The 13,128-nt window shown below is 35.8% G+C and overlaps 2 protein-coding genes and 1 long non-coding RNA gene across 3 annotated transcripts in view; 2 read left to right on the forward strand and 1 right to left on the reverse strand.

Moving 5' to 3' along the window:
• Positions 1-13,128, forward strand: part of skd (skuld) — a 40,724-nt gene that overhangs the window by 10,285 nt on the left and 17,311 nt on the right. The window lies entirely within an intron of this gene.
• LOC135266552 (uncharacterized) lies at positions 28-11,526 on the forward strand. Its single transcript, XR_010334657.1, has 2 exons — positions 28-5,747; positions 6,080-11,526. It is a non-coding gene; the product is annotated as an uncharacterized LOC135266552 (long non-coding RNA).
• On the reverse strand, positions 6,789-8,971 carry LOC135266550 (uncharacterized). Its single transcript, XM_064357508.1, has 2 exons — positions 7,923-8,971; positions 6,789-7,865 (listed from the first exon to the last, which is right to left on the reverse strand). The coding sequence occupies exon 2, from the start codon at positions 7,863-7,865 to the stop codon at positions 6,813-6,815; it is 1,053 nt and encodes a 350-aa protein (XP_064213578.1). The 5' UTR covers positions 7,923-8,971; the 3' UTR covers positions 6,789-6,812.

Here is a 13,128-nt window from a genome sequence, read left to right on the forward strand (position 1 = left end):
TTTTGATTTAACCCAGAATGTGTGTGTGTGTGTGTGTCGCGCCCGTCCCCGCGCCGCCGCCACCCCGTCCCGCGCCCGTTCCCGCGCCGCCGCCACCCCGTCCCGCGCCCGTTTCCGCGCCGCCGCCCCGTCGTCCGCGCCGCGCCCCGTCCGCGTCATGCTGGTGAGTAACGAGATATAAGGAAAGAAAGAAAAAACATGGATCTTGCAAAGTCTTTATTTATTCATGAAATATTTGTTAAACATTTTGTTGCATAGTTTGTCATTATTGTGAAAATCTTTGTTAAATAACTTTAGAAAATCATCAACAGAATTGCCTAATGCGTAGTTTAAAAGAAATAAAGTACAGTATTTGCCACAGACGGTTGAAGAAAAATCTTGAATTTGAGAAATATTGTAAGACCACATCATAGCATTTTTTCTAAGAAATTTTAAAATATTCGGAGGCGGCTGATTTCCAAAACTATCAAAGAAGTATGCGAAACCAAATTTATCAATGTAAACAGCCATCCAATGACTACCCGGGAGGTAATCAGGGTCTCTGTTGATAATAACCATAGAGGGTCTGGTGATTAGGACAGGTAGAGTGTTATACGCAGAAACAAGAACGTGGTGTCTTTTCTTCCGAGAGATCATCTCCAGACACGTTTTGAGTTGTAAAGTATTCATTGTACCAACTAGCCAAGTTTTGTACGTTTTGAACAGCGCACACCGAATCGCTGATTATATGATTCACACAACAATTCGTATCAAAATGTTCTCTCAAGTAACGAAGCGATGGACACTCTAAATCTTCAATGTTTACAATTTGACTTTTTGGTAAACGTTTCAAAAGTAGACGCTTCTTATCTATTCCTTTCACGTATATACACTTTGAATTTTTCGTAGTTTCATTCAATATTTCAGACAACTTTTCGTAGTCGTAATTACCGCAGTTCCAAGAAAGCCCGTGAAAGTTATTCGTCAACCAATCGGCTTGCTTCTGATAACGATGCGGTAAGGTTGAAAGATCATCGGGTGGTTTAAACAAAAAGATGTCTGGTGCGCTTTTGTTCGTATTAAATACAGCTAATTCTTTTATGGTTAAAGTTTCGGTACAATTACCGTAATTGAACCCTTGAAAATCCACAAACACAACCATTTCGGATGACGGGTAAAATGAAAGTAGCAAATTTTTCATTTGTAATAGCAATTTATTTATCACTTATATAAATTTATCAACTACTATAATCTACAATTACATTACGTTTTTTATCAATTTCTATTACACTATCAAATTCACCATACACTAAACAATTGACAGTTTCTGTAAGAGCAGTGTTAAAACCAACTTCTATTCGTAAACTTCCGTTCTTTATCAAATTCCATGAAAGAGCATTATGCGATGATAAGTCAGGTGTCAAATCAAAAACAGCTATTGAATATCCATCAGCATAATTATCACGTGAAATCCCATTTCCAGTGTTTAGAAAATGTATACCAGTACCAGAAAATAATGTGTGGTACATTGAAACAAATTTCTTATTTGGACCGATAAATGTAGGTTGTAAGGGTTTACTAGGAATTTGGTTACCATCCACGTACAAGGATAGATAGTTTAAACCAAAGTTTTCGAAATTAAATGGATTTAAGGAATAATCACCGTTAAATGCTTTATTTGTCACAAAGCACAATGCACATCTTTTTGGAAGTTGGCCCAAATAAACATTATCCAATGATTTTCCTTGTACTCCTTGCGGTATAGTCAAAACCTTTAATTCTGTTCGCGTAATTGGATATTTTGCAGTTGAAAGCTCTAAAGCCTTTGCATGCGCAAGTAATACGCTTGGATTTATCCGATTTCTTCTAATCATTAGAGTTGCATCAGTAATTTGAATTTTTCCATTAAGATTATTTGATGACATCAATGCAAAACTATCACGAGAACGTACAAATTTTAATCTCATTTCTACACCGTTGATTAAAAATTTTTCTTGATTAAATATATCACAATTTAAGTGACCAATAAGATCGACTTCTTTACTCGTCGACGTTAGTTTGAGTCTATTGGCGAATCCACTGTTCTCATTGGTTACTACATTCATTTTGCCTGCCGTATCGGCGTACCATAATCCACAAGTTAAATGGGAATTCTTCGCCCCTGAGTCATAATTTAAAAGTGTCTCCAAATAACATTTATAAGCGTATGTATTATTTGGTGGTGAAATCAGTTTTTGATTTAGGTATACATCAACTTGACTAAACATTGAGTGGAGAATATTATTAACTGGACCAATTGTATCTTCAGCGGTATAATTACTACCGTCATCTTTGCATATTTTAATACAAAGTGAAAGTAAAGTTTGCGATAAATCTATATAGTCTTCACCACCTGGTATTACAAATTCTAAAGGACTATTTTCAGATATACTAGATACAGTTTTGTAATGAACCCATTGACCGCTTTCGATGCTTGTTTGAGTTGGCGGTAAAGCAAAAAGATCCAATTCACTTTTCGCGCACTCACAACTATGAGGATGTAAAAACGACATTCTAGCTAAAGATATCTTGATGTTTAATAACTGAACTCGTTTTACACTTCTTTGCAGAACGACGTGAAGAACTATTCTGACTTTTATTTTGTACTAGCCTTCTTTTTATAGATCCAGATCCTACCAAGTTGTCTAATTTATCTTGAGCTTTTCGTTTCAAATTTTCAACTGACTCATTTACACGTGTCTTGAATGCATCCTTTACAGGCACCTCATTAACAATGTCGCCAAGAAAATTTGAACCAGTGCGTAGTGTTTCCTTACCAATTGTTTTAACACCACTCTTTATTAACGGCATTACCGTACGAAAAAGTCCCCGTAAAAAACTACCAATACCATAACCCTTTTGGTAACTAATTCCTTTGTAAATAGCACCTACACCTGAACCAGCTTGATTGATGTAGTAATCGTGATAATGACATGAAGGCATTACGAAATTTTTTTAAAATGAAGTTTAACGCACACTGTTCCAAACTGAAATGGCACTTTCTCACCAGTTGCACTTCTTATATCAATTTCAATGTTTTCAAATTCCCTTTTCAACAGAGGCACGTAATGCGGATGCGAAAATAATTGCGTATGATGTGTACCGTAAATGTAGTGTTTATTATCGATAACAACGATTCGAATTACTTTTGCCATTATATCGCCCACCAATTGTGGTTCAATTATATCACTGTATACGAAAAGTTGTGAAGGCAAACCCAACATAATGTTTGCTGGATGTGTTGAAGTTTTACTCAGTACATTTGTATCCGGTTGAAAACCTAATTGTAGACTTAATGTCGGTGAAAATGATAGACTTGTCAGATATTTGCTACTGCTTGTTACAGTTACTCTTTTTGAACCATCATTTAATCTGAACTCAACATTATCTTTTACTAAAACTCTTACCGAGTTTAGAGCATCCACAATAGATTCGATCGTTTCGTAGTTACCAGCTTCAAGCTTAGTCTTATATTTCGTCATAATTACATCGTGTTCAAATGTGATCGTTTTCATTTTAAGATCGCGCATGAATTCTTTCGAAGACTTGTATTTCCTTCTTCGAACCTGATCATCGATCCATGTCGCAAAACGGGGATCTTTAAACAATATGTCAATGGCTTTTTCACCTTTTTGCATAATCGCCGATAAACTAAATTCAAAAGAGCAGTAAATAATATTTTCACCACTGTTGATGGTTAAGAAGGAACACGGATACTGTATTTCCGAAAGTCCCACACACCATTCACCATCCAAATGAACAGTTTTTGGAAGTTGTGTGCAAAAGTGCGTTGTTGTATTTTCGGGAAAGTAATTGGTTGAGCTGTTTGATACCAAAGTTAAATAAAATTCGTTATTCATATCGATGTAAGGGAACTGCACGGAATCCACGAGTTAAACTTTGAAGGATAATTTTTCCACTGCACAAAAATTTCACATTTACCTCTTTTATATTGCTTCTTCAATACTTTTTCAATGTGAAATGTACTCTGGGGGTCGTACGTTACGCGCTGTAATTCGGGGTGATAGAAGACGCCCTCTATTGGTTCATCCATTAAATCGGAAATTTTGTACACAACGGGTTGTCTCATTATAACATCAGTTATTTTGAATATTTCACCGCTCCAATTACTCATGTAGCCTTTTTCAAATACGTGCTTGTACTTGGTGATTCTGACGTAATCTCCAACTTTGTACACATTTTCGAGTTTGATCGTTTTAATATTCTTCTTTCTCGTACTCATAATGTTATCGTATACTTGCGCAACGTTGTCAGGATTTACCTCGTTAGGAGCCATTTTAATAGTACGATGATAAGAATTATTGTAAGAGTGCATGAATTCGGGTAATACATCAATGTATTGCATATTATTTGCAAACGTAAAATATTTATGCATTTTTGTTTTTAAAGTTTTATTGAACCTTTCTACCACAGCAGCTTTTACATCAGGATTATTTGTTACATAATAATTTATATCATATTGTTTAAACAATTTTTGGACATTTTTCGCTAGAAATTCTTTTCCCTTGTCAGTCTGAAGATTAACCGGAACACGCTCATCAAATATTTCTTTAAAAGCTGCAGCCACTTCATTTCCCGTCTTTGTGTATAAAGGTTTAACCCATGCAAACTTGGAAAATACATCGATGACAGTTAATAGGTAATTTACACCTCGATTATGTTTTGCGATGTTTCTCATATCTATTAAATCAGCTTGAAATAAATCGTCTATGTTGGTTACATGATAACTATTTCTAGGAAATCGACGACGAACTTGCTTATGTAATGTATAAGATTCCACACCTTCTAGCCATTTATTAATTTTTTTCTTATGTATATTTGTAAACTTAGCTAAGTTGTTAGGACTCGAAAAACCAAGAGGGTCACGAGGTATAAAATATCTTTCCTTTATTTCATCCATTTTTGTCTACTTGCTTTCATACGGCGACCAAGGAACTCTCAAGCGTTTTTGTTTTCTTGATGACGATCGCATTGATTTCTTCGTTATTTGACTATCCTCTTCTTCTTCTTCTTCTTCTTCTGTGTCAAACTTTGACGACGATATTGGTTTTACTTTCACTTCGTTTTTTACTTCTTGCTTTTCAGCACCTTGTTCATTTATATATTTCAAACGTTTTGGATTAATTATAAGAGTACGTGGAACGTTTATTTTATACAAAATTTCCGCAAAATTTTTCCATCCGACAGGCTCGGCATTTAACTTATTACTACTCTTCATAACATCAGTGATTAGATCAAATATATTGGAACCAGGAATTGTGTTTCCATCGTAGATAACGTTTCCGGTTTCATTCCATGCAACTCCATTGTGTGTTAAATTGTTTAACAAAGCATTCGCTTTAACTTGTAAGGGTCTTGGTAGGGAACTCAAAATGTTTCGAGTAATTCGTTCAGATTGTTCTAATTGATTTTCTTTAGAATAAATCACAGGTATGGTAACAGGTTCACGAGAACGACTTATCATTTTTAGATATCTTTGAAGCACTTGATTATACAAAATCCATTTTTCATTATCATCAATGTTTTTCGTATCTATGATTCTTTTCATTTCATGATCTAAATCATTTAGGGTGTTTGGCTGAGTGCTTTTGTTATTATGCAAACGTTCAAGTTCGGATGAATCAATGAGTACCATTTTTTTCGTATGTTCCATTATTTATTAAATAAATGACCCAACACACCCGAAATTATTGGAGCCAACAACAATGGTAAGAAAGCACCTCCTTTTTGCACAATTAGTTTCTTTTTTCTCTGGAGAGATAATTTACGATTTACTAAATTTCTCAGTAATTTTTTATGTTTCTTTAATTTGCTCTTTTGAGAACCATTTAAAGGAACTTTCCCTAATAACGTATTGTGAGCGCACTCGCATATACAATGCACCAAGTTTTTATCGGCAGAATTAAGAATTGATTTACGATAAACAGGTGTTGTTCTATGCAAAAATTTTAATAACTCGGCGTTTCTTTCTAACGCTCGCGACATCTCAACGACGACTGACGCATAAACTACTTACTTTTATATTTATAATCTCTCTTAGGTATGTATGCATAAGAAGGTTCTTCATCAGGTAGAATATTTGTTCGAATACGGAATTCATCTGGAGTATCTTGTTTTAAATCAATCAACAAATAACCATGCGGTCTCATTGTGGCATCCTTATAAGCTTCCTGGATAAATTTTATATTTTCAGGAAAAATCTGTCTAGCTAAGAAATTAATTTGAGCTTTATCACGAGGATTTTTAAAATAAACGATATAGTTCGCATTCAAAGAAATATCTCTCTGTCCTTTTCCTTGATGAAACAAATTTTGCGTAATGTAGAAGACACTAAGGTTTCGATGATGACTTCCCTTAGTGAAAATATCGACCACACTGCCATTAGTCTCTCTCATCAGATCATCCAAAATTATCAATGTCGCTTCTGTACCATCAAAATCATTCATATCAGGAACGCCTTGACGAAATTCAAGATTACTATTATTGATTACATTAGTTTGATACAACGGTTGCCACTCGTCATAAAACCAAAGCACTCGTTCAAATTTTTTATCACAGACCGAATTTATGTGGTTCAAAAATCGTATAATAAAGTGCGTTTTTCCGCAAGCAGTTGGACCAGCTATAATTGCTGTAAACGGAGATTTGAATCGTAAGTCCATTCTATTTCAAATAACTTTCATTATTCAACACCAAACCAATAATGATAACTTTTGCTACGCGGCGGAATATTTAAAGAAAACAGAGTATACATTTTATTTAATTATTTATTATCACAGACAGTTATAATCATTATTTTCCCTATAATATTGTATTCTATTTTCGACAGCAGTTTTTACATTCACAGGCAGTTTCAAAACTATCTCATACAAGGTTGCATTTTGTTCATACCGATTCTTAATAATATCATACAATTTTTGAGATAAATTTTTACATCCATTCTCCATAACATCAAGCGCAACATTATTTATAAAACTATCGTAACATGGATAGAATTTATATTGAATTCTTCTTGCATGAAGCAGATTCAATAAATGCTCGCCCATATTTACGACAGTTTTAATTGTGTTCAATGATAAATAAATGCCCTTGTACACGCTGGGTTGACTAGGTATAAATTGAAGAGTATTATATCTACAAACCACCACGACGTAGCCACTTAGCATACACAACATCTGACCTTCTGGAACACTAATTTCTTCTACTTCTTCGTCCTCCTCTCTTGATTCAAAGATCTTGCTCATTTCTTTTAAAAACTCTTCAAAGGTTTCAATAGAAAAACTTATCGCCGATGTTAATTCTGGATTATGTATCTTCAACAACGGCACAAAATCATGGAGTGGTTTTACTCCAATCGATAAAAGTTTGCTACCAGACTTAGTTATAGGATACACCACTTCATGAATTAAACGAAACTTCTCATTGATCACCATCCGAGCCGTTCTCTCAGCTTCATCTTTCTCACTTCTCTCAGCTTCATTTTTCTCGATGTTGTCGGCCATTTCCATCAACGATCGCTCCAACACAGGATCCGACCATTCAGCTGGTGTTATGATGTCTTCTTCAGCGTGGATAGGCTGAGGCGACTTGGGGGATGCAGCTTGGCTAAGACCTATTTCAGATACTCTCGCTAATTCTATGGATTGCGATGGTGGTGGTGGTGGTGGTGAAGCAGCTGGAAATGCTGACAAAGACGACTTCGGAACCGATGGAACTTGCGAAGCACTAATTTCCTCTTCTTCTACACATCCACCATCACCTGGGGCTTTAAAACGCTTCGGAGATGATTTTTTCAATGGCATAGAAGATACACGTTTTCCAGGCATCTAACACAAATTCACAACAGTTAATAAATATTTAAAATAATTTCTTAAAAAACTTACCTTAATTTCACAATACACCAAGACGTCTTCTTCAAGAACAAACACGAGAACAACACTGAATATTTTCCTAAATTTTCTTTGGTCTTATATATTGTATGACATATAGCAAAATTGTAGCGGCCAAAGTGTAGCGGTCATTAAGAGAAAGTTGCAGCGGTCATTAGATAATGACCTCATTAGCACTAATTGTTCGCTTATACTACTCGTGTTTGTTTGTGGTCGTGGCGATTTAGTTTTTCAGTTCTACTTGTAAATTGTTTTTATTAACAAAGAAGTAGATAATGAGGTCAGTTACAACGTATACGTATTATAATGTCGCTTATTACGACGCAAGAATATTATCAAGCTAGTTTCACCGGTATTAAAATTAGAAACAATGTCGACTTTTCCCAGTTTATCGGAAGTGTTTTTCTATAGTTTTATGATTTTCTATTTCAAGAGTTTAGTAATTCTCGTAAATATTGGAATTATGTTGTCTTTGGCGTAATTCGAATTTACATAATTCGCGAGTACATAATCGTGATTGTAATGGAAGGTTGTTAAATCACCGTTTGTTGTTTTATAACTACAGAAAGAAAATATTTTTATTAGTGATTTTATTTACAAATTGAATTGTTTTACGCAGGTGGAATAATTTTAATTATTAGGGAATTAGATTCGAACTCATCAATCATTGTCTGACAGGCTAAAATTAAATATTTGGCACTTTAAATAACGATGTTTCAACCAACCAAACAACTTTCTCCTCCTTCCTTACCAAATATTTAATTTTCTAATAGAGTAATCAATTTTTTCGAACAGTAACTAAAAACTTGCACCTGTCATTGTTTACAAATCGACGTATAAATAAAGAATTTTGTAGTCAAACGCAGGTAATGATATAATTTATCGGTTTTCACATTTACGGCAGTTTAAAAGTAGTTTAATCGTTTTATGAAGTTGTAAACAGACAGTTAGTAGGGTAATAAAAACGTTCAGCTTCACGATCCACTAGTCTGGTGTGTCAATTTTTTTTTTTTTCGCTAATAACGTCTCAAATATTAGTGTTTTTTTCGTACGAAAGAAAATTAATCAAAATTGGAACACAACGGCAACGTGTGTCCCGTACCACGTTTCTTCGTACGATCTAGTTGGCGCGCGTTTCCCCTTTCTCCAAGTGACGTCACATGACGTCATAACAAACGTCACGTAATTGTTGGGGGCTCCTCCTTCGCGGTTAGCGCGCGCATACACACACATAAAGTGGAGTCCCCCATCTAGCACACATCTGTCCCGAAAGAAGAGAGAAAGGTCAATGATTTTACCGGCCGGTGGAGCACTCGCGGCAACGTCGCAAGCTGGAAAATCGCGCGAAAATTAACCAATTTTCCAATTTGAATGCCTGGTTGATGTTACTATCGATATTCAACTTGCTTTCATATTTTCCAAGGGTTCCTGTTTGTTGTCCGAATGTATTGAAATTTTGCATACTTACGTAATCTGCGTGACGGTGCACTTTTATTAGTTAATTACCCCATAAATGGGGTGTTAAAGGTGAAAACGGGATTTGATGTTCTTTTGTTTGCTGCGCCATCTGCGATCGCGGCCCAGTCCGGCCCTGACCTTTTGCGACATGACCGATAAGCCGATTATTATCGATTTCGGACGGTTGCTTATTCATCGATTTGGCACAGGTTTCCTGTGTTTTTTATGTAGATAATGATAATCTCTCATTATGAATATTTATGTTTGCGGGGGAAAAGTTGAGGTAGAGCAGTGGCGCGCACGAGCAACATACATGTATTTTTTTCTAATTCCACAATCTGCAATTCAAAAAGCTCTCTTCTAATGATCGTGGAGTGGATGCCGGCCCAGGTAGCAACGATGCATATACACAGGTTCATCGAACCGGTCGGACTCTCTACTACAGCATGTCGTTCGTATACGTGGTGCACCGGTTATTTAGGACGTCGTCTACACGTTGTGAACATTTGTCGGATGAATTTTGAAAAAACCGTTTGAAGGAATGAGTTGTTAATTTTTTGGTGCAGCTAAAAATAAATAAAACATTTTTGTACATGAAATACGACCGGAACCGTGGTCATTGTTTGGCTAAAACGTGTCCGTTTATCAAACGCCGTCTCCATTTTTGTCGCCTTATTCTCGAATAGAAGTCATTGTAGACCGGTGCTCGGTGCAACAAAAGATTCAGCTGAGCAAAGGAATGTGATAAGGTAGTGTTCCGTGGCAAGTTTTCTTCTTGTTGTCTGAAAGTCCTGACGGATTTCACGAACAAGTCGACCTCAAAAACCTGACATTCTTTTACGTTAAGTAAGGTCCAGGTTCCAGGACAGTTTGTATTTTCACTTAGATAGCAACAAATTTTATGTAATGCCAGTGATTGTGGAAGGAAGTAGTACACAGTAGAGAAAACGTTGTTACGGTACTTCCTCGGCCAGATTCGGTGCCAATTGATTAGTTCTGGTGTTTTTTCCTCTTAAGCGAACAGTTTTCAATGTTATTCATTCAATCAACAGGTGATGATAACTCGGAAAAGTCAATCTGTTATTGACTTTTGTTACTTAAACAAACCGTGACGAATTTAAGGAAAAAGTCGCGTCACGTGCCAGAGCGCAGAAAATTGGTTTAAATAGCAACGTGTGACGCAATTCGCGATACCGATCGTCGGTTTTTTGATAAAAGAGTTGAAGGAAAAGGGTCGTTGGCGTTGGTGGCGGCGGCGGCGGCGGCGACGCATCCACCCCCTCTTTTACACAGGGAGGCATCGATTGGTGCGGGGTGTCGCGTGGGAAGCGGTATCGGGCACATGTGCACCGCATCGTCGTCGATCAACGAGCCGAACCCACGTGTCCGAACGATTTTACACCGTTGCCACGGTGGGCCACACAGTGGTGGCGAGAGTGGAGGGTCGACAATTATTGAGTTTTGTACCATTTAACAAAAAAAATATGGGCTAAAAGAGAAAAAAAAATTGGAATTGAAACAGAAATCGGAAAAGTAAATTGTGATGTTTTCTCCGATTTTATAAAAAAAAACGTCTACTCTTTGAAATAAAACTTGGACAAACATTAAAAAACCATAAATAATTGAAGAGTTGTTGAGTTTTTTTGTCCAAAATCAGTGTTTTCTAGCCGGTGGTTCGCGATGTGTATTGTAATAAAATTTTTGAATTTGGTATTTATTTGGTGTTGGAAATATGTGTAGCATATTTTCCAAACAATTTGTGAAAAATTATTATGTGTAAATTATTTTGAATAAATAATATGTAGTGTGTGTTTTATTAAAAAAAAAAAAACGCCAAAATTTTATTAGTGAGAAGTGCGCTCTAAAGTGTTCGTCATTTGAATCTCCTTCTGGACCTCTTCGGATGTAATCACCAGGACCTCTCTTGGTGGAACAACTTCAGGACTTCTTCTGAAGGATTGTGTTCTCCAAGAGAAAAAGTCGACGAGACTTTTTCTTCTCGAGTTCACCTGCAGACGACGTCTTCTCCAAGGGTTAGGATTCACTAGGTCCAGGATTTGTTTGAAGAATTTGTTTATATTACCTTTTGTGTTGTTACTGTTATAATTATTGTTACTGAATAAATTTTTCTTTTCAATCATACTTGTGTTTAATTTAACGAACCTTTCCATTTCTCCGCTGTCTAAAAGCTAGCCGTAAAGACACTCTTATGTGACGTATAGTTTTTTCCAAATTTTAGGAAATGTTGCTAGCACCCAGTTTAAGTGAAATTAAAGAAGAAAAAATAAAGAAAAAAAATACATTACGGTACAAAGAGGGTTCGCAAAAAAAGTAGCACAATGGCGGAATTTTAAATCAAAATTTCAAAATATTTAAATTAAATAAATATTAAATATATTATTACAGAATAATAATAAATTTAAATGAACTTAACAAACAAAATTATCAGCAGCTCATCGTGTCCGTGGGTCACAAATTGTGTTTGCTCATTGTTTTTAAACCTAAAATTTCTAAATTCTTTAAAAAAAGCCTAAAGTGACTAGATATTTTGCTAAGTACACTAAAATCTCTCAACAAGGGACACCGATGGGGAGAGATGTCCGCTAGTGGGAGGCGGAAATCTTAATATAGGTTTTGTTCCGTTCCTAAAAAAATGTCCGTTGTGAAGAGGTGTCCGTTAAGGGAGCTTTCACTGGAGTAATAATTAGTTCATTTTTTACTATTTTTATATTAGTTATGCAATAAACAGTTTTAAAAAATTAAATTCGTTGGGGGAACATTGTCGATCATATGATGAACATTTCGTTTTATTTAGATCTCGTATCCTAAAAATTTTATCATTTGGATAACATGCTTTTTGAGTCTGTTTTTCAGTTAATAAATAATGTTTAACGGAAAAAACACGTTGAACAAAACAGAAAAAAATTAGCAAAGTTCTTTATGCCCGAATTAAACTGTAGTTATTGTAAGTTGGTATAATATTTTTTTTAATGCGTAGGTTAAATTTTGATGCTGCATTTTACGAAAGCAGAATTATTTTCCATTTTGAAATGCACAACTTGACGGTGAAAAGAGAACTTTTCATCTGTAATTTTATGCTCAATGGCTTAATATCTTTGTCAACAATGCTTTCACCTTTCAAAGGAAGAATTTTATTTGTTTCGCCTAGAAATAGTCTTGGACTGATTTTTAGTATGTAAAATAATAAAAAACATGCCGTTTTTTGAACTAAAAGCACGAGTCATTTGAATAAAAACTCCACGATAGCGCGTTTCCGTCTTCACTTTTATTCCAAAACGCTCGATCAATGGCATTTTTCGCCCCATAAAAGCGCAAAAATCCCAGCTGCAGGTGCTAAATAAAGGCAATAACAATGGCCGAGTATTGTGAATCAGTTCCGTCATGAACGCTGCAAGGCGACCTACTGATCCACAATGCGCAGAGTAAAATGTTGAAGGTCGTCGATTTAAAGCTACATCAACGTCGTAATTAAATTTTTGCAAGTACCCTTAGGACCACCAATGTTACGTCAGCTTTATCAATGACACCACCCGAATGCCAGCGCGCAACTTTCTTCATTTAGCAATGCGGCGACGACACCAACAACCTGTGCGCAATATTGGCCTCGTTTTTTTCTGACTACTATTTGGAGCGTTCCCTCATCACCGATTTATTATTTAGGAGATTTTAAACGGCACGACCAGTTCGTTCATTTTTAATTACTAGCTTTGGGGGAGTTTTG

This window comes from Tribolium castaneum, chromosome 6 (genome assembly GCF_031307605.1).
Source record: "Tribolium castaneum strain GA2 chromosome 6, icTriCast1.1, whole genome shotgun sequence".
NCBI classification, from domain to species: domain Eukaryota; kingdom Metazoa; phylum Arthropoda; class Insecta; order Coleoptera; family Tenebrionidae; genus Tribolium; species Tribolium castaneum.